The sequence below is a fragment of the Ranitomeya imitator genome, chromosome 1, assembly GCF_032444005.1.
Source record: "Ranitomeya imitator isolate aRanImi1 chromosome 1, aRanImi1.pri, whole genome shotgun sequence".
Classification (NCBI taxonomy): Eukaryota; Metazoa; Chordata; class Amphibia; order Anura; family Dendrobatidae; genus Ranitomeya; species Ranitomeya imitator.
In genome coordinates, this window is record NC_091282.1 from 287,011,513 (window position 1) to 287,033,487 (window position 21,975).

At 45.3% G+C, this 21,975-nt stretch overlaps 1 protein-coding gene across 2 annotated transcripts in view; it reads left to right on the plus strand.

Annotated features, from left to right (window-relative positions):
• Nucleotides 1-21,975, plus strand: part of GOLGA3 (golgin A3) — a 74,569-nt gene that overhangs the window by 39,244 nt on the left and 13,350 nt on the right. For both annotated transcript variants that reach the window (XM_069756097.1, XM_069756098.1), the window contains exons 8-16: nucleotides 6,828-7,030; nucleotides 7,120-7,257; nucleotides 8,990-9,151; nucleotides 11,267-11,635; nucleotides 11,776-11,853; nucleotides 13,410-13,673; nucleotides 18,692-18,786; nucleotides 19,356-19,572; nucleotides 19,696-19,839. In XM_069756097.1, coding sequence (XP_069612198.1) covers nucleotides 6,828-7,030; nucleotides 7,120-7,257; nucleotides 8,990-9,151; nucleotides 11,267-11,635; nucleotides 11,776-11,853; nucleotides 13,410-13,673; nucleotides 18,692-18,786; nucleotides 19,356-19,572; nucleotides 19,696-19,839 — 1,670 coding nt within the window. The remainder of the gene's footprint in view (nucleotides 1-6,827; nucleotides 7,031-7,119; nucleotides 7,258-8,989; nucleotides 9,152-11,266; nucleotides 11,636-11,775; nucleotides 11,854-13,409; nucleotides 13,674-18,691; nucleotides 18,787-19,355; nucleotides 19,573-19,695; nucleotides 19,840-21,975) is intronic.

The following is a 21,975-nucleotide window of genomic DNA, read 5'->3' on the forward strand; positions in this document are numbered from 1 at the left end:
TTAGCTCCTCCTCTGCAGTGTACACCCCACCGACTGGCATTATACTCTTCAGTTAGTGAGAAAGCAGTAGGAGATAATGAAACAAGGTTGAAAAACCATAACCACAAACTTGAGAACTGTAACGTGAGAACAGTCATAGAACAGATAACAACAGAAAACATTGGGAGGGAGCTGTGTCCCCCAATGGAGGCTTCAAGAAACAGATTTTACGGTAAGCAACCAAAAATCCTGTTTTCTTTATCGCCTCTCATTGGGGGACACAGGAACCATGGGACGTCCCAAAGCAGTCCCAAGGGCGGGAAAAAAACAGACTTCCATCAGGTCAGAGGACTCACCACTGTCGCCTGCAGGATCCTTCTGCCTAGGCTGGCGTCCGCCGATGCATAGGTATGGACCTTGTAAAATTTGGCGAACGTGTGGATGGAAGACCAAGTTGCCGCTTTGCAAAGCTGTAGGGCGGAAGCCCTGTGGTGCACCGCCCAGGAGGCGCCAACTGCCCGGGTAGAGTGAGCCTTAATCCCAGGAGGGGGCACTCTGTTCTTGACCCGGTAAGCCTCCAAAATTGCCATTCTGATCCATCGAGCAATAGTCGCTTTAGAAGCCGGCTGGCCTCTGCGCGTGCCATCAGGAATGACGAAAAAAGAATCCGTCTTCCGGAAAGAGGATGTTCTGTCCAGATAAATCCTCACTGCCCTGACGAGGTCTAGCTTGTTCAACGATCGCTCCAGAGGATGAGTCGGAGCTGGACAAAAGGAAGGTAGAACGATGTCCTCGTTGAGGTGGAAGGTGGAAACCACCTTAGGAAGAAAAGAAGGTGGGGGTCGGAAAACCACCTTGTCCTGGTGAATGACCAAAAACGGGGGGCGGCAAGACAGTGCCGCCAGCTCGGAAACGCGGCAAATGGACGTGATGGCCACCAGAAAGGCCACCTTCCAAGATAAAACTGATAGAGGAATCTCCCTAAGAGGCTCAAAGGGAGAAACCTTCAAAACGTCCAGCACTAGGTTTAGGTCCCATGCCTCCACAGGGGCCCTGTACGGCGGGACGGCGTGGGCTACCCCCTGAAAGAAGGTCTTAACCTGTGGCCGAGAGGCCAAGGACTTCTGAAAGAGGATGGAAAGCGCAGAGACCTGGCCCTTCAGGGAACTAAGAGCCAGGCCCGAATCCAGCCCTGCCTGAAGGAAGGCCAAAGGAGAAGGCAGGGAAAAAACCATAGGCGGAACGCGGTTGGACTCGCACCAACGGAAGTAGGCCTTCCAGGTGCGGTAGTAGATCCTGGAAGACGAAGGCTTCCGAGCCTGAATCATGGTGTGAATCACCCGGTCCGAAAGGCCGGACGCTCTTAGAACCGCGGTCTCAACAGCCACGCCGTTAAACTGAGCGACCGAGAATTCGGGTGGCAGATCGGACCCTGGGACAGCAGATCGGGCCTGTCTGGAAGGCGCCAGGGAGCGTCCGCGAGAAGGTTGACGAGCTCCGCAAACCAAGCTCTCCTGGGCCAATCCGGGGCGATCAGGATGACCGGCACCCCTTCTGCTTTGATCTTCTTCAACGGTTTGGGCAGTAATGGAAGGGGTGGGAACAGGTAGGGCAGCTTGAACTGTGACCAAGGAATGGCCAGAGCATCGACGCCCACTGCGAGAGGATCGCGTGACCTGGAGACGAATTGCGGAACCTTCCTGTTGATTCGAGACGCTGTGAGATCCACATCCGGAGTTCCCCATCGAAGACAAATCTGATGGAAGACCTCCGGATGCAGGGACCATTCCCCTGCCGCGAGACCCTCGCGGCTGAGGAAGTCGGCGGCCCAGTTTTCCACGCCGGGGATATGCACCGCGGATATCACCGGAACCGTTGCCTCTGCCCAAAGGAGGATCTTGGATACCTCGGCAAGGGCCAAGTAGCTCAGAGTCCCCCCCTGATGGTTGACATATGCCACAGCCGTGGCGTTGTCCGTCTGGATCCGGACTGGAAGGCCCCTGAGGATCCTTTCCCAATGGCGGAGGGACAGAAAGATGGCCCGAATTTCGAGGACGTTGATTGGCAGAGCAGACTCCTGCGGCGACCAACGGCCCTGAACCATCAGGTGGCGAAAAACCGCACCCCAGCCGATCAGGCTGGCATCCGTTGTCACCACCTGCCAGTGAACCGGAAGGAAGGACCTGCCCTGGGAGATGAGAGGAGACGTCAGCCACCAGTTGAGAGACCGCTTGATCCGAATGGAGAGTCTGATCGGCCGATCCAGGGAGAAGACCGACCTGTCCCACTGAGACAGAATGGCTTGCTGAAGGGGTCCAGAATGGAATTGGGGCGAAGGGAATCGCTTCCAAGGTAGCTACCATCCTCCCTAGAACCTTCATGGCCGATCTGAGGGAGGGAGGCCGAGGACCCTGGAGCAAGAGTATGTCCCGACAAAGGGTGGATCTCTTGTCCTTGGGAAGGAAGACTCTGGACTGACGAGTGTCGAAGAGCATGCCCAGAAAGATGATGCGCTGAGAAGGAATAAGGCAGGACTTCTTCCGGTTGACCAGCCATCCGAAACGGGATAAGGTGTCGAGAACAATGGACAAGCTTTCGTGGGCCTGAGCAAAGGACGGAGCCTTGATGAGGATGTCGTCGAGGTATGGAAACAGGACCAAGCCTCTGACTCTCAAAATGGCCATCAGCGCCGCCATGATTTTCGTGAACACCCTTGGCGCGGTTGCGAGACCGAACGGCAGGGCGACGAACTGAAAATGATCTTGTTGCACTGTGAAGCGCAGGAAACGGTGATGTCCGGGAAATATTGGAACATGTAGGTAGGCGTCCTGGATATCTATAGAGCATAGAAATTCCTGAGCCTCCATGGAAGCAATTACTGAACGAAGGGATTCCATCCTGAAGTGTCTCAGGCGAACCCTCCTGTTCAGCAATTTGAGGTCCAGAATGGGACGAACCTTGCCGTCTTTTTTCGGTACCACAAAGAGGTTCGAGTAGAAACCCGTGTACCGTTCCTTTTCTGGGACGGGAACGATTACCCCGGATCTGAGCAGAGAAGCGATGGCTGCGAAGAAGCCCGGAACCAGAGCGGGATCTTTTGGAGGACGAGATTGGAAGAAACGATCTCTGGGTCGGGAGGCGAACTCTATTTTGTATCCCGAGGATACAACTTCCCTGACCCATGCATCCTCTACTGCGGAAATCCAGACGTCCCTGAAACGGAGAAGACGGCCCCCCAACCTGGGAGTTGGGCTGGAGTCTTGCCAAGAGTCATGCGGAAGTGGATCTTCCAGTCCTGGGCCTGGATGATCTACCCTGGGAATAGCGAGGACGCCAGGACGGAGTGGGCCTGAAGGACACCGCCTTCTTCTCTTGACGTGCCTGTGGCCTCTGTTGCTGCTGGGAAAAAGAGTTTGATGCAGCGAAGCGACGAAAAGGCCGAAACGAGCGAAACTGCCGTCTAGGAGGAGGGCGACGAGGTTTAGCCTGGGGGAGAAGGGAACTTGTGCCCCCAGTGGCGTCCTTAATGATCTGGTCCAGCTGGGAACCAAAGAGACGAGAGCCCTGGAAGGGCAGACTAGTGAGGGACTTTTTGGAGGACAAGTCCGCCTGCCAGGCCTTGAGCCAAACGGTCCGGCGGATGGCAACGGCATTGCTGGAAGCCTGAGCCGCACAAGACGCGACATCCAGGGAGGCGGAAACCAGGTATTCACCAGCGTGGGAAATCTGGTTGGCAAGTTCAGCTAATTGCGCGGGAGGAGCCCCGTCCAGGATACCTCGCCGTAGATCCTTGGCCCATTTTGAGATGGATTTTGAAGCCCAAGTGGAAGCAAAAGCTGGACATAGCGCTGCTGAAGCCGCTTCGAAGGCAGATTTCGCGAAGGATTCTATAACTCTGTCGTTAGAATCCTTCAGAGATGCTCCGCCGGACAGTGGAAGCACCGTGTTGGTGGACAGCCTGGAAACAGGGGGATCCACCGAGGGGGAGACCGTCCAATTGGCGGTAAGTTCTGGTGAAAAAGGATAGAACACCCCCAGGCGTTTTCCCCTCTGAAAACGTCTGGTCGGATTCTCTCTCTGGCCAAGATTTCCTCGAATTCAGGATGAGGAGCGAAAAATTTTGAAGGTGGTTTGGCCCGTCTAAACGAAACCGCCTGATCTGCGGGTTCCGTAGAGGGATCCATAATGCCACAGGTTTGGTTTATAGCCCGAATGAGGTTTTGGACCGACTCACTCATGGTGGCGATTTGTCTAGGATCCAGCTCCGAAATCTCCTCTGAGGGCGCATCAGATAAAGCCTCGCTTGACTCAGGGGAGGAGGATCGGTGCGACACCAACCGCGGGGGAGGGCCGGGCAGCGAGATGGAACGCGAAGAGGACTCAGATCGACGTTCCTGTCTGGACCTTTTGTAGCTTGGCAAGGAGGTCTCGGGTGGCGGTTCCTGCGACCCGCTGGCCACGGCAGGGGTCTGCAGGGGTAACCGATCCAGCGCGGACACCAAGGTTTGAGATACTCGTGTTAAATCGGCCACCGATTGGGACAGAGAGGCGGCCCAGCCTGGGATGGGGGGGATCACTCTCGGGCGGAACAGCCGGGGGATCCTGGGCAGTGGGAACAATCGGGTTGCTGCAGGACTGACACAGCGGGGAGGACTGACCTGAGGAAAGTTTGCTGTTACAGGACGAACATGCAAAGTACGTGACTAAGACAGAAGATGAAGAAGTAGGGGGACGAGAGCGGCCCCCTTTAGAAGACATTTTGAGAGATCCCTGAAGATGCCAGTGGGTTAGTGGACAGAGGGGCAGAGAAGGGTGTCAGTCTGCAGTGCAGCTACTCACGGACCCGGTCCTGGAAGATGTCCCACTTGTCCTCGCGGAGAACTTCCCTGAGGAGCTGATTCTGCGATGCTGAGCCACAGAAGACGAGTGAAGGAGCGTGGCGCGCTGTGTGAGGCACTGCGAGGCTGCTGCTGCTCTGGCCAGGATTGAGAAGCGGTGCAGACCGGCCGAAAGACCCACGAGGAAGGGGGGGTGGAGCCAGACGCAGAGGCGCCGGTGGGCAGGGCGCAGAATGTCGGGTGGGAAAAAGCCCGCCTGCAGGAGCGGAAATGGAGAGGCCGAAAAACCGGAAGTAGGCCCCGGCAGAAGCCGGGGCCTAAATTAGGCATCGGTGGCCGAGAAAAGAAGCCGCGGCGCCGAAATAGCGCGCCGGAACAATGCGGCGAGAGGAAGGCTGAGCCGCAGGAGCCGCGGCCTGCTAGGCTGCGCCGCTGAAGGACGCCGCAGAAAAAACACCCTCCTGCGGCGCCAGGGCGATGCGCCGCAGGGGAAAACGGCGCGACCGCCTGCAGGGCTGCGTCGCAGAAGGGGCCGCAGATAACCTCCTGCGGCGCCAGAACAATGCGCCGCAGCGAGAAGCGGCGCGACCGCCTGCAGGGCTGCGTCGCAGAAGGGGCCGCAGATAACAACCTCCTGCGGCGCCAGCACAATGCGCCGCAGCGAGAAGCGGCGCGACCGCCTGCAGGGCTGCCCCGCTGAGAGAAGGAATATCGGCCGCGCCATCGTGGAAGATACAGACGATGGCCAGGAAAGCAGTCGACAGGGAGCCCCAAACAAGAACCCCCCCTATCAAAGATCTGGGATGGGAAGGGGGAGAATACTCACCTAAAAACATCCCACGCCGGTACTAACCTTAAATGGGGGTGAGACGTCCAGGGGCTAATAGACGTCCTCGTCTCCGCCGACCGACAGGCTCTGGTGGGCGAGTGGGTGGGGGACGGAACCAGGACCGGACTTCTGAGCACGCTTGTGTGCTAGGATCTTGGTCCTGGAGAGGGATCTATGAGGATACGGGGTGGCAGTACACGCCGTACTCATAGTCCGTATTGTGGGACTACAGGTGTGACTGCTCACCCTGTATCCCTGCAAGGAAACCTGTAAAAAAACGACGCACATTGAGGTAGATAAGGGTCTAATGAAAGACCCGTGTCCACCTCATACTGACACTAAGCTAAACTGAAGAGTATAATGCCAGTCAGTGGGGTGTACACTGCAGAGGAGGAGCTAACTTTTTTATTTGCATAGTGTCAGCCTCCTAGTGGCAGCAGCATACACCCATGGTTCCTGTGTCCCCCAATGAGAGGCGATAAAGAAAGCCAACTGACCCCAGGAACTAACAAAAAAAATAATGTTGCTCAACCTCAACCCCTTCCCCTTCTTTTGTATGAGGGAGGGGCGGAATGGGTGTTTTTTAATTGTTTTTTTTTTTCATACTTTTATCCCTTTTTCTTTTCCTTACTGTATTTTTTTGAATCTTCTTGTGGGACTTCAACCTGTTTGCCTGTGCTATTTAATACAACAATAACTGTGTTGCAGTATATACAGAAAATCACAGCCTTCTATTAGGCCTAGCAACATACTGAGTTTCACGGGAGCACTGTTATGGTGGGCACAGATGCCTTCAGCAGCCAACCCATCGGCACCACACAATCACATTGCTTGAGGGTCGAAGGACGCATGGAGTGGCTCTACCCCTCCTTCCAAGATTGTGCACCCAAATGCCACCGCCAGTGATCTTAGTTAACAATTTTGATTAGATCTCCGTTGTGTTATAAAGCCAGCAGCTGCCGGGTATTGTACTGGCTCAGTTCCTGATCCCGCTCCATACACCCAAACCTGACTTATTCTATACATCTGCAGAGGATGTCAGGAATAAAGTTAAATAAATATTAATTGGAACTCTGTCAGTCAAATTTATTAAACTAATTTTTTCCAAAAATAGTTCTTAAAGGGCTAATTAAGAAAAGTATTGCCATCACTTGAAACTATCTGCTTTCTATTTGAAATAGTTCATGATCTGCGACAACAAACTGTGTCCCTCCAGTACCAACTACAGCAAGTGCAACTGGACCGCACAACATTAACTAATAAGCTGAAAGCCTCAAAGGCAGAAATAACGTCTCTGCAGCAGACCCGGGAGTGGTACCAGCAGCAACTCGCACTAGCTCAAGAAGCACGGGTCCGACTCCAAAGTGAGATGGCAAACATCCAGGTAAATCCCTGTGTCCTTAATATTGGGAATTCAACTGAATTAGATCAATTGGGATGACTTTTTTATTTTAATATGAAATGTTTTCATAGGTTGGGCAGATGAGCCAGGCTGGTGTTCTGGAACATCTGAAAATAGAGAATGTAACCCTTTCACACCAGCTGACGGAGACACAGCACAGGACAATCAAAGAAAAGGAACGCATTGCTGCACAACTGCAAACTATTGAGGTAAGCTAGCATCTCTTAACTACCGTAACTCAGAACTAAAACTTCCAAAGATTGTACTATACATACACAGTCTTCTCTCCTTAGAGTCTTTTAACATACATTGCTCAAAAAAATAAAGGGAACACTAAAATCCCACATTCTAGGTAGCACTGAATGAAATATTCCAGTTGTAAATCTTTATTCAATACAGAGTGGAATGTGTTGAGAGCAATAAAACCTAAAAACTATCAACGTAAATCACAACTAATATCCCACGGAGGTCTGGAATTGGAATGATGCTCCAAATCAATGTGGAAAATGACATTACAGGCTGAAATGCCTCAGTGGAAATGCCTCAAGACAAGGAAATGATGCTCAGTAGTGTGTTTGACCTCCACGTGCCTGTATGACCTCCCTACAACGCCTGGGCATGCTCCTGATGAGGCAGCAGATGGTGTCCTGAGGGATCTACTCCTAGACCTGGACTAAAGCATCCGCCAACTCCTGGACGGTCTGTGGTGCAATGTGACGTTGGTGGATGGTGTGAGACATGATGTGCCAGATGTGTTCAATCGGATTCAGGTCTGGGGAACGGGCGGGCCAGTCCATAGCTTCAGTGCCTTCATCTTGCAGGATGCTGAAGGATGTTGCAGGCAGCAGATCGCTCTCCACGGCATGTCCAGACTCTGTCAAGTCTGTCACATGTGCTCAGTGTGAGCCTGCTTTCATCTGTGAAGAGCACAGGGCAACTGTGGCGAATTTGCCAATCCTGGTGTTCTGTGGCAAATGCCAAGCATCCTGCACAGTGTTGGGCTGTGAGCACAACCCCCATCTGTGGACGTTGGGCACTCAGACCATCCTCATGGAGTCGGTTTCTAACCGTTTGTGCAAACACATGCACGTTTGTGGCCTGCTGGAGATAATTTTGCAGGGCTCTGGGAGTGCTCCTCCTGTTCCTCTTTGCACAAAGGCTGAGGTAGCGGTTCTGCTGTTGGGTTGTTGCCTTCCTACGGCCCCTCCACATCTCCTGGTGTACTAGCCTGTCTCCTGGTAGCGCCTCCAGCCTCTGGACACCACGCTGACAGACACGGCAAACCTTCTTGCCACAGCTCGCATTGATGTTCTATTCTGGTTGAGCTGCACTACTAATTTCCATCTGTTGTCTATTCCATTTGCATAACAGCATGTGAAATTGATTGTCAAACAGTGTTGCTTCCTAAGGCTGGGTTCACACTACGCTATGGGCGTCCGTTAGACGGACTACGTTACACCGCAGCATAAACGCGGTGTAACGTAGTCCGTTAAGGCCGCCATTAATTCCTATGTTGGACGCATCGCTAGCGCACGCCCACAATGGGCGTGCGCTAGGGATGTGTTGTCATTGAGTGACGGACCCTGAGACGCGGGCTGCAGTGTTTCCGGGTCCGTCACTTCTAGCGCAGATAGAGCTAGCAGATGCTCTATCTGCGCTAGCGCGATGGAGAATGTCGGCACTTGCGTCAGCAGCCCGTTCACGTATGTGTTGAACGGGCTGCTGTTTAACGCAATGTGAACCCGGCCTAAGTGGACAGTTTGATTTCACAAAAGTTTTATTTACTTTGTGTTATATTCTGTTGTTTACGTTTTCCCTTTATTTTTTTGAGCAGTGTAGTTTAGATGAGAAAAATGTTTTTGGAAAAAAGCCACCATCTAACATTACGTAGAAATAAGACATCCCTTTCAAATGTTTTTTTTTTCTCTAAATTCCTGATAGGCTGACATGTTGGACCAGGAGGCTGCATTCCATCAGATACAAGAAGCGAAACACATGGTGGAAGAAGACCTACAGAGAAAATTGGATGAATTTGAGATGGAAAAAGAGCAGCTTCAAAAACTTGCAGATTCTGCTACTGCTTTGGAACAAGAAGTGGAGCAGGTTTGGCAATTAATTTATTGACATGTATTTAAGTTGTGCATGTGGTCACTTAAGCCCCAAGTAATCAAGACCGGCGCTGTTCATACCATGTTGATGAGAGTTGTGGCGAAAGTCTGGCCGCAGCTTGCCTGGAGTTTTGTAAGCTGGCGTCGTCATGCTCCCGTCACACCCCAGCCTCCCCAAAATGGCATGAACATGGCAAAAGATGTAAAATGTTTGCACTACTCCACTTTGCGCAACAATTTTGTAGCTTTTCAAAGCTTTTTTTTTTTTTTTTTAAAATCTGGCATAATAGCTTTGTTGAATTGCAGCCTAAGGGCCTATTCACATTGTGTTTGTGGTGTATCTATGTTTTGAGGATTTCCAGATATATATAGTGCCACCACCAAATGCCTCCAAAATATACCACTGTATAGCCATGTAATGGCATATGTACACTACGGTTCCAAAGTTTAGGGTCACCCAGACAATTTTGTGTTTTCTATGAAAACTCATACTTGTATTAATCACATGAGTTGCCAAATGAATTGAAAATCTTGTCCAGACATTGACAAGGTTTGAAAAAAAGATTTTTATTTGAAATTTTCTCCTTCAAACTTTTGTCAAAGAATGCAACCTTTTGCAGCAATTACAGCATTGCAGGCCTTTGTCACTCTAGCAGTTAATTTGCTGAGGTAATCTGGAGAAATTTCCCCCCATACATCCAGAAGCCCCTCCCACAACTTGGCTTGGCTGGAGGGGCACTTTTTGGGTACCGTACGCTGCTCCCACAACAGCTCAATGAGGTTGAGATCTGGTGACTGCGCTGGCCACTCCATTACAGATAGAATGCCAGCTGCCTGCTTCTTCCCTAAATAGTTCTTGCATAATTCGGAGGTGTGCTTTGGGTCATTGTTCTGTTGTAGGATGAAATTGGCTCCAATCAAGCTGTGTCCACAGGGTATGGCAAGGTGTTGAAAAATGGAGTGATAGCCTTCCTTATTCAAAATCCCTTTTACCTTGTACAAAAATCCCACTTTACCAGCACCAAAGCAACCCCAGACCATCACATTACCTCCAACACTTTTTTCCAATCTTCCTCTGACCAATGTCTGTGTTCTTTTGCCGATATTAATCTTGTCCTTTTTATTAGCCAGTCTCAGATATGGCTATTCCATTGCCACTATGCCCTGAAGGCCAGCAGCCCGGAGTCACCTCTTCACTGTAGACGTTGACACTGATGTTTTGCGTATACTATTTAATTTAGCTGCCAGTTGAGGACCTGTGAGGCGTCGATTTCTCAAACTACAGACTCTAATGTACTTGTCTTGTCGCTCAGTTGTGCAGCAGGGCCTCCCACTTCTCTTTCTACTCTGGTTAGAGCCTGTTTGTGCTCTCCTCTGAAGGGAGTAATACACACCATTGTAGAAAATCTTCAGTTTATTGGCAATTTCTCGCATGGAATAGCCTTCATTTCTAAGAACAAGAATAGACTGTCGAGTTTCACATGAAAGTTCTTTTTTTCTGGACATTTTGAGAGTTTTATGGAACCAACAAATGTAATGCTCCAGATTCTCAACTAGCTCAAAGGAAGGTCAGGTTTATAGGTTCTCTAATCAGCCAAACTGTTTTCATCAGTCCTAAAATAGTTGCACAATGGTTTTAAAGGGTATTCTAACCATCCATTAGCGTTCTTACACAGTTAGCAAACACAAAGTACCATAAGAACACTGGAGTGATGGTTGTTGGAAATGGGCCTCTATACACCTATGAAGATATTGCATTACAAAGCAGACGTTTGCAGCTAGAATAGTCATTTACCACATTAACAATGTATAGAGTGTATTTCTGAATAATTTAATGTTGGCTTCATAGGAAAAAATGCTTTTCTTTCAAAAATAAGGAAGTTTCTAAGTGACCCTTAACTTTGGAACGGTAGTGTATGTTGTACACAGGCCATGCTTTTTTTTTTTTTTTCCATGATGCTTCTGTATGAAATATGTTTTGATCAATAGCATGTTTAGGGAGGTGTATCTGTTGAGTTTAAAAAAAGTGACACTGCAAGCACTGTATGAATTCTGCGTTATATAGGAAACTAATCTAATTTAGATTTACCTTTTTTTTTTTTTTTATTAGGTGAAGCTAAATTTGAGCCAGAAAGACCTGCAGCTTGAAGCACTCCAACAGGAACATCTTGAAATCCTGAGACAGCTTACTTCAACACAAGAAACTCTTCACACCAAAGATCAGTCCCTGAACGATCTCCAAATGAGATATGATGAACTTGAAACCAGGCTTGAAGAGCTACAAATTGATCTGTCTTCAAAAGACGATTCAATCCAGTATCTTCAAAACCAGAAAATAGTTTTAGAGGTTGCACTACAGGCAGCTAAGATGGAGCAAAATGACCTAGATCAGGGTACCAAAAAACTAGAAGAGGGAACTGAAGCTGCTGGAGAAATCTTGGAAAGACTGCGACAAGATATTGCTATCAAATCTGGACAGGTAACAGAAAAAAAAAATTAAGTTTGGAGGTTAATTCCATGTTTTATTTTAAATACTTTGTTAAATAGGATGTTTAATTTTAGTTTTGAGTCTAAAATCAACTAAAATAAATTGGTCTAAGCTATTTTTATGTTTTGTAGGTGGAAGCTCTGCAACAAGAAAACAACAATCTAAAAAAACAAACACAGAAAGTTAAGGAACAGTTTGTCCAACAGAAGGTGAGTCATAAATAAGCCTTTGTATTGCAATGATTAGTAGTTCAGTTTAAGTATTTTACGCTGTTTTTGTTTTTTTCTTTGTATATTTATGCAAATTTCCAAAAGTGCATGAAAAGGGCACTCCTACAAAGCTTTTTTTTTTTATAATTGCTTAAACCCATATAAAAGTCTAGTGTAAGTATGGTAATCTTATTACCGATAGCCATCTTCCCCATTTTGTCAGGTGACTTCTATTCCAATTTGCCAGATCACACAGGGGTCTGGGTGTGAACCTACGGAGTGTAAGAAAGAGGCTCCACAGGCTGGTATATCTCTTACAGGCAGTGTGTTCTGGCAAGTCCAGTTAAAGTCTCATGACCCAGAAGAGGACCGGGTTGTTCACATACATGGGCAAGCTGATGCACTCTCTACATGTGGCTTTTTATAACTAGAGTTGAGCGAATTTGATCGGGTCCCTGCTTATTCGGCAAGCTTTAGCGCTTACCGAAATAAGCTGCAGAGGGATCCCGGATACATGAAGTGCGCCGACTGATCAGTTGTCTGGTGCTGCAGTGGTATGTGTCGCGGTTGTGTCACTGTGACAGCACATGCATGGAGAGCAAACACAGGCTCTCCATGCATGTGGTGTGACAGTGACACAACCGGGACACATGCAGCTGCGGCGCTGATCAGCCGGCGCGCTTCATATATCCGGGTTCCCTCTGCAGCTTATTCGGCAAGCGCTATAGCTTGCCGAATAAGCAGGGACCCGATCAAATTCGCTTAACTCTAGTTATAACCATTCATGCTGAGTAACCGTGCTTCAGACTGCCCATGTATGTGACGTAATTTATGACCTCACATGCATCATGGGATGGATGCTATGTAAATGAAAACACTTGGTAAGAATGTATGGGTGGTGGAATGGGTAGATGTGCACCTCTGTTACAGTTAATGTTGGATTTCTCAAGATTAAGTTTAGAGTCCATAGTAAAGTACTAAATATTATTTGGAGAATTGCAAACAGTTTGCCCTGTGTTTGTCAATGTGTCCTATGTAGGCTTTATAAATTAAAACACTTGTAACACAATGCACTAAAATAAAAGCCTCAACTCATTGTAAGGTCCAGTTGTAAAAGTAAGGCTAGGTTCACATTGAGTTAAGTGCAGTCCGTTCAGCGCATACACTAACGGACTGCGTTAACGCAAGTGCCGAAAAAGATTGCGTTTATGCGATCACGCTAGCGCAGATGCTCTATCTGTGCTAGCAGTGACGGACCCAAAAACGCTGCAGACTGCGTCCGAGGGTCCGTCACAGAATGATGGCACATCGCTAACGCATGCCGATTATGACATGCGTTAGCGATGCGCTACATAATGGCAGTCAATGGGTGCGCTAACGCATCCGTTACATAGCGTTAGTGCCGCTATGTAACGGATGCCGTCAGCGCATTGCCATTAACGCAATGTGAACCCAGCCTAAGGATACAATAATGCAAACTAACTTAAATGCAACCTTGTCATGAAGGAATGCATTTCCTTAACACTGGTAAAATATTTTTCTTTTTTTTCTAATAGGTGATGGTAGAAGCCTATCGCAGGGATGCCAGCTCCAAAGACCAACTCATCAGTGAGCTCAAAGCTACCAAGAAAAAGTTAGATTCAGAGGTGAAAGAACTTAGAAGAGAGCTACTAAAGATTCAAGGTGAGAAGTCTGCAGCAGAGATGGAAAAAGCCCGGGTTATGAAGGAAATGGCTAAGTTGCAACAGCAGATGGAAGAACTTGAATCCCATCTCCAAGCTGCACAAAACGACCGAGATGAAATGGAAATACGTTTACAGGTTTGTGCAATGAGGCATGAGCTTTCAGAGAATATTTGTGTGGTGGATGAAATTTTGCCTGAGCCGGAATACATGCTGTTTGCACATCCTGAATGTTAAGAGTGACTCATAGAAAACCATTTAATTATTGATGCAGACCATTACTCTTGTATTCCTAAGATTTCAATTATGATATACAGCTGAACAATTGATATTTTATTAGGCACTAATTGAATAAATATAGAGATTTTATTCCGTGTATTAACTCCTTCACGACCTTGTGAAGGACTTCCAGACCTTGGATGTATGGATACATCCTGGTGATTTTGCACTCACAGGCTGTGCGCTCGTGGTCACCACCGGGTGTTAAGCGGTTCTGACAGCTGACACAACTCTCACTGCTGGGAGCGGTGCCTGCACCACTTCCAGCAGTTCAAACATCTAAATCCCGTGATCGATGTCAATTTTAGCATTTAAAAGGCACAGGGAGGGAGCGAGCTCCGTCTCCCCTCCGATCGGCGCCTTCGTGACGTCCTCGTGAGGACCCGATCAGTGCCATGGTGACCAGGCTAGATAAATCATGTGTAGTGCATTGTCTAACTAGCTTGTGTCAGTGCAGCACTGACAGTTATAAAGGTAACAGATATATCAGAACAAAACATATCACTCAACGGTGATATAAGGCCATATAGAGGGTTGTCGAGGACAACAGAGTACTCCAATACATATATGTAAATTCAAGAGGACAAGGAGTTACAAAAATCTTTTTAAGAGATGTATAGAAAATGTATTTATTGATTACAACAGTACCATATAAAAAAAGGCAAATATAGAAGTAATTTAGGGACAAATAAATTTGAAATAAAGAGCTCTGATATAGTAAGTCTGAGGTCAGCACAATAAATATAAGGATCAAGAGGTCACATTCCTATGTTGAACAAGGGAGGTTTGCATCCAGGAGTTAAAGAGAGAACGATTCCTACTGCTGGCAAATAGCATAATATTTAAAGTAATGTTGTAGGAAAGTTATCCATCAACTACCTAGTTGTAGACAGGGGTACACCTCTAATAAATCTGTAAAACAGTAAAGTGCTGCAGGAATGCTCCTTGCCCATGTGAATCCCTGTGTGACGTCAGACCATCCAGCCTCAACACGCGTTTCACGTGGGCTACTTGAGGGGCCGTCTGACTGTATTGTATTGGTTTATAACAGCGATCAGAGCTGTAAAAGTCAAAGTCCCATAGTGGGACTAAATAAAAAAATAAAAAAAAGTACAAATATTTAAAAAATATTTAAAAGTGGCAAAAAAACTATGCTTTTTCCTCATACCGCCGAATAAAAAGTGGAATAAAACGCAATCAAAAAGACCAATGTAAATACAAATGGTATAGCTGAAAACGACATATTGTCCTGCAAAAAAACAGGCTGCCATACCATCAGTGGAAAAATAAAATCGTTATAGCGCTCACAATAAAGATATGCAAAAGTAATTATTTTTTTCTAGAAAATAGATTTTGTGTAAAAGCGCCAAAACATAAAAAAATGATATAAATGTGGAATCACTGCACTGTAATTGTACTGACCCAAAGAATAAAGCTGCTTTTTCAATTTTACCACACCGCGAACGTCATAAAAAATCACCTCAAAGAAACCATTCCTGAATTATTTTTTTTTTGTTCATTCTGCCTCCCAAAAATCTGAATAGAAATCAATCAAAAAACATTGTGCCCTAAATGGTACCAATAAAGAGGTCACCTCGTTCCACAAAAAACAAGGCTCACATGATTGTCAGCAGAAATATAGGAAAATTCGAGCCCTCAAAATATGGTATGCAAAGACTTGTTTTTGCAATCAATATAAAGCGTATTTTAGTGTGTGACAGCAGCCAAACATAAAAAAACAATATAAATCTGGTATTGCAGTAATTGCACCGACCAGAAGAATAAAGTCTTCTGATCACTTATACTGCATGAGGAACGGCGTAAAAAATGAATAAAACCAATTCTTGACCTGCTGATTTGTTCATTCTGCCTCTCCAAGATTGCAGTAAGGCTTGGCTCACATTTATTCTGCACTCTGCGCCGAGCGCTTACAACGGGGTTTCCATGTAAATCTCTGAAATATGTGATTGAGGCAAAACTCCCGTTAAAAGATTCCCTATAATGAGGCTGATAGAGGCACTGTGGATGCCATCTATCCTATGATCTGGTGGTGTCCGTCTTTTTTGGCGTGCATAAAAGTGCCATTGTCCACAGTTTTGTGCACTTCGGAAGAAAAGGACCCCTCTGAACAGAGGCCAGACTGAGTCCCGAGTAACTCTGCTGCCTCATTATAGTGAATGGATCTCTCGGGGGTTTCATCTGAATCATGTCACTCAGAGATTTCGATGCAGACCTCAAAGTAAGTGGTCAGCGTAAAGCGCCGGATAAATGTGATCTCAAACGTTATGAAAAATGTTCCCAATAAAAGCTTCACCTCAATCCACAATAAAAGCCCCCACTCAGGTTTGTTATGTTAACAGAAATGTAGGGGGCATCCACGTTATTGGTAATAGAAAGGATCTGGAAAAGCACTATGGCTCCTCGCCCCCCAAAAAATATCCAGGGAATTTTGCACTCACAAATCAAAAAGCCCCCTCCCTTCTGAGCTCAACAGTGTGCCTAAACCACATTTAGCACCCACATGTTTGGAATTTCTGTAGTGAAGAGAGCCCGCTTAATTTATGGCTGCATGTCCCAGAAGCACGAAGTGGGATAACGTACTGGGCACTACAATAGCAGATGTGCAATTTGCACTCTGCAACATCCACTGCTGCTTGATTTTTGACTATATGGGTGTTTTACAAAACCATTATTACGCTTGTAGATAAATTCCTAGTTCATGTGGCAAATACCGCTCCTTTGTTTCCTGAGTCTTATCGTGTTACTAAACAGTACTGTACAGCCACATATGGGGTCTATCCACGTTCAGCAGAACTTGTGTGACAAATTTTGGTGCCATTTTTATCCATTTTCCAGTGTGAAAATGATAATCTGGAGCTAAATCAACATTTTTATGGTTAAAAATGTAATTAATTTTTCTTCACTACCCATTGGTATAAAATTCTGTGACACACTTGTGGTGTCAATATGATCACTGCACCCCTAGATGAGGTGTAGTTTGAAAAATGGGGTCACTTATGGGGGGTTCTGCTGTTCTGGCACCTCAAGGGATTTCCCAGTGGGTCATGGCACCCGCAAACCATAACAGTAAAATCTGCACTACATTTTGGCGCTCCTTCCCTTCTAAGTTTTGTACTGTGCCTCAAAAGTAGTTCCCAATAACATGTAGCGTATTAGCGCGCTCAGATGAAATTGCACAACAAACTAAGAGGTCCATTTTTTCCTACTAGCCCTTATAAAAAAAAAATTGGGACTCAAACAACATTTTAGCTGTAAAAATGCAATTATTCTTTCTTCACTGCCCAGTGGTATAATTTTCTGTGAAGCCCTATTGGTGTCAATATGCTCACTGCACCCCTAGATTAATTCACTGGCAGTGTAGTTTGTAAAATGACATCACTTACAGAGGATTTCAGCTGTTCTGGCACCTCAGGGTCTCTGCCAATGTGACATGGCACCCTCACGCCAGTGCAGCAAAATTTGAACTTCCATATGGAGCCTCTTCCCTTCTAAGCTCTGCATTGTGAGTCAAAAGTAGTTTTCAACCACATATATGGGCTATTTGAGTACTCATGAGAAATGACACCATAAATTGTATACTGCGATTTCTCTTGTTACCCTTGTGAAAATAAAAAAAATAGGGCTAAAAACATTATTGTGGGAAAAATGATTTATTTTTTTTATTTTTTTTATTTTTCACAGCTCAACGTTGCAATGTTCTGTGACGCACCTGGGGGTTCAAGGTGCTCACCACACATCTAGTTACATTCCTTGAGGGGTCTAGATTCCTAGTTAACCACGCTCGCGGACCTGACTGACACTGGCTCTACATTGTGGCTGGCTGTCAGTCAGAGTCGGGGGCGCGGTTATACTCCAAATGGCGACTGAACAGGCACCGCCCCTATGACTATACCGAATGCTGGCGGGGAGAATAAAGATCATTTTCTCCCCGCTGCATGCGCCGGACAGCATAATAATCTGTTACTCTGCAGGTTAATCCCATATCTGCAGGTTAACAGCGTTATTCCTGGTGACAGCTTCCCTTTAATCCTTCTAACTTTCAAATTAAAAGTTTGAAAATTGCTCAATTTTGTCCAAACTTCCAATCTTTTTCCACAAATAAACGAAAGTCATATCGAAATTTTTTTACCACTGATATGAACTACAATATTTCACAAAAAGACAATCTCTGGATCAGTGGGATCCGTTAAATCGTTTCAGAGTTATGAAGTGACAATGGTCAGAATTCTAAACTTTGGCATGGTCATGAAGCTGACAACAGTCTTGGGGGGGGGGGGGTGTAGGGGTTAAAAACTACTCTTGAGAGACATGGCCTAACAATCTGTTAGATCTTTCAGAGTAAGGGCTCTTGTTTGTATCTGGAGTATGGGGAGAAGCGATCTCATGGAGTGATGGACGTATGACTGCCACCTTATTTTCTATACTGCAGCAGAAGTTTTGTGTGAAGTCTGCACCAAGTAAAAAATATATAGTGTTTCTGTTGCATTAATGCACCTTACAGTCTTCTCCTTCAGAAACATTGGTACAGTGCTTTTATAAGGGAATAAAGTAATATGCTGTACACACTTAAGACTGAGCATGGTAAACTTTCTGACCAGCATTTCAAGGTCTGTGATGCACACTTACAATCGGTTGCTCATACAGACTGCAAATATAAATGCTGAAATGTCTGTTTTCTGCTGTGAGTCCATACACGGCGAATTTGATTGACAAATACAGAAAGAAAATAAAAATACATGTGCATATGATATTGAAAACTGTCCAAATCACCTTGTATTCCATTTATGCAGATGGTAAAGATGGTTGTTCTATATGCAATCCTATATTTAGTCTTAGTTGTTTTTTTTTTCTTGTAGTCCATACAGTTTGACAAAGATCAGCTAATATCTCTAACCCAGGACAATACTGCGCTAAAAGAACAAGTAGAACTGTTACAAAATGAGGCTAAGAAGTAAGTGCTTTTTGGCATAATTTTCAAATGTAGTATTGTTTTTTAAAAAAAATGTAGTTCTTCTTATAACATTAACCTTCGTCCGGCTGAGTAGGTACAATTCGAACTATTCCGTTTTAAAATTGCAATAACTTTTTTTTTCTCGAAAAGCCGTAGAGGGCTGAAATTTTGTGACATCTTTGCTGTTTTGGTCCAGAATATATTGGCCAAATTTCAATAAAATATATATGAAGGTACAATTGTACCTCTGCAGCCTGTTAACGTTGTAAAATTATGCAGCCTGACGAAGGTTAAATCATAACATTCTCCTGAACAAATAAAACACTATTGGATAACAACGTTGAAGTTTGCACCAATAACTGCTGACCTTACTGAAGTATATTGTAAATATTAATAAATTATACTTACGGTATTTGAAAGAATATTAGGTTATTGCACTAAAAAACAAGATCTGGTGAAGGTAATATGTTAAACAGATTTTTGGAGGGTAGTATACCCGTTTTAATATACCGTAGTTACATTGTCAAGCTGTAGAATCCTTAACTAGCCTGTCTTTACTGCACCTTAAGCGCAATTACAGAACAGAAGCAGAGAATGAAGAGACTGGGCTCGGACCTGACAAGTGCTCAGAAGGAGATGAAAGTCAAACACAAAGCTTATGAAAACGCAGTGGGGATCCTGAGCCGGCGTCTTCAGGAAGCACTGACTGCAAAAGAAACCATGGAATCGGAGCTAAGTAAGCTGAAAGCGCAAATATCAGAAGGAGGTGACAGTTACGCTTTTCAGGTATCTTGAGATTCATGCAAAAGTATGATGGTTAGTCCTAATCACAGATATAAGTGAAAATAAATGTCACCATTTACTTATTTAATTTTTTTTATAAACCTGCTTTTATTATCTTGTATGCAGGAAAAACTCGCTGGATTGAAAAGTGAATTACAGGCCGTAAGCCATAGTAAAGCCATGCTGGAGCGTGAGCTGCAGGAGGTCATATCACTCACAAGCCAGGAACTTGAAGAATATAGAGAGAAGGTTCTTGAACTTGAAGATGAGGTGTGCAAAACTGAATACTGGTGTAGTTATGGAATTATGCATTGCCGTGCTGCCTAAATTCACTATGAAAGTACTGTAAAATTGTGTCAGTGGTAGGAGCCCTTGAAATGAAAAATGATGGAGATTTACTAAGCGAGATGCAACAGAAATTGGACATGAATTGCATCAATATTACTTTTATATGAAGTAGATGTAATTCAGGAGATCTGTCCACTTTCCTGATATATTCACAACTTTTGCTCAACAGTAAACAAAGATGTTGCTCCCCCAATCCATGGGGCAACTAGTACCATAAACAAAGCAGCTATCACAAGAGGTGTGATCAAAGAATGCCACGCTGATCTCACCAGGGTACCATATAAAATATAAATTTTATTAAATAGCATTAAAAACACATGAATCACTACATACAGGTGCAAATCCTCAACAATAAGAGGGACTATATAGCCTGAGTTGAACACCACTATACCAGGCCCCACATATAAATAAGACAGGGAGTAATATAGTACTACGGCATCTTAAAGAGAAAGATTAACCTATGTGATCTATCCTAATGGAGCCCACTAGGGATCTCCATAGTGAGTCCTCTGTCTAATATATAAAGGTCTAGCAATACATAAAGACAATTAGAGATAGGTATATTACCTCAAAGTAAACCTGGCGTGTGCTCCTCGGCGTCCCTCTGCCCCGACGCGCGTTTCGCAGTAGCTTCTTCTGGAGGCCTCCAGAAGAAGCTACTGCAAAACGCGCGTCGGGGCAGAGGGACGCCGAGGAGCACACGCCAGGTTTACTTTGAGGTAATATACCTATCTCTAATTGTCTTTATGTATTGCTAGACCTTTATATATTAGACAGAGGACTCACTATGGAGATCCCTAGTGGGCTCCATTAGGATAGATCACATAGGTTAATCTTTCTCTTTAAGATGCCGTAGTACTATATTACTCCCTGTCTTATTTATATGTGGGGCCTGGTATAGTGGTGTTCAACTCAGGCTATATAGTCCCTCTTATTGTTGAGGATTTGCACCTGTATGTAGTGATTCATGTGTTTTTAATGCTATTTAATAAAATTTATATTTTATATGGTACCCTGGTGAGATCAGCGTGGCATTCTTTGATCACACCTCTTGTGATAGCCACTTTCCTGATATGTCTGTTTTAACAAATCCTGGTATTTCTCATGTGCATATGTTCAGTTACCTCTGTTATGCTCTTCTTCCACTGTTCATCTTTTAAATGTATGAATTAATTGAAAGCTAGATGTGATCATTACTCATGTCAGAAGGGCGTGTCACCACACATGAAGCACTGATTGGTTAATAACAGACTGCTACATGGGACGTGCCCCATCTGGCAACAGTCAACAGCCAGTTGTCAATTTTTTACATGGTTTTTAACCAGGCAGGAAAATGTTTTTCCTTACAGAAACCAGCAGCAGTGATCCCATGCTGTAATGTCTGTATACTTTCTTTTGATTTCTCCCCTGCCCAGGAGCTGTGCAGTACATAGGCAAAGATATGGGGGGTGTATTAGAGGGTGAAGGGATCTATACAGTCATGGCCAAAAGTATTGACATCCCTGCAATTCTGTCAGATAATACTCATTTCTTCCTGAAAATGATTGCAAACACAAATTATTTGTTATTATCTTCATTTAATTTGTCTTAAATGAAAAAAAAAATTGTCCTAAAGCCAAATTGGAAATAATTCCACACCAAACATAAAAAAGGGGGTGGAGAAAAGTATTGGCACTGTTCGAAAAATCATGTGATGCTTCTCTAATTTGTGTAATTAACAGCACCTGTAACTTACCTGTGGCACCTAACAGGTGTTGGCAATAACTAAATCACACTTGCAGCCAGTTGACATGGATGAAAGTTGACTCAACCTCTGCCCTGTGTCCTTGTGTGTACCACATTGAGAATGGAGAAAAGAAAGAAGACCAAAGAACTGTCTGAGGACTTGAGAAACCAAATTGTGAGGAAGCATGAGCAATCTCAAGGCTACAAGTCCATCTCCAAAGACCTGAATGTTCCTGTGTCTACCGTGCGCAGTGTCATCAAGAAGTTTACTGTGGCTAACCTCCCTAAATGTGGAAGGAAAATAAAAATTGACAATAGATTTCAGAGCAAGAT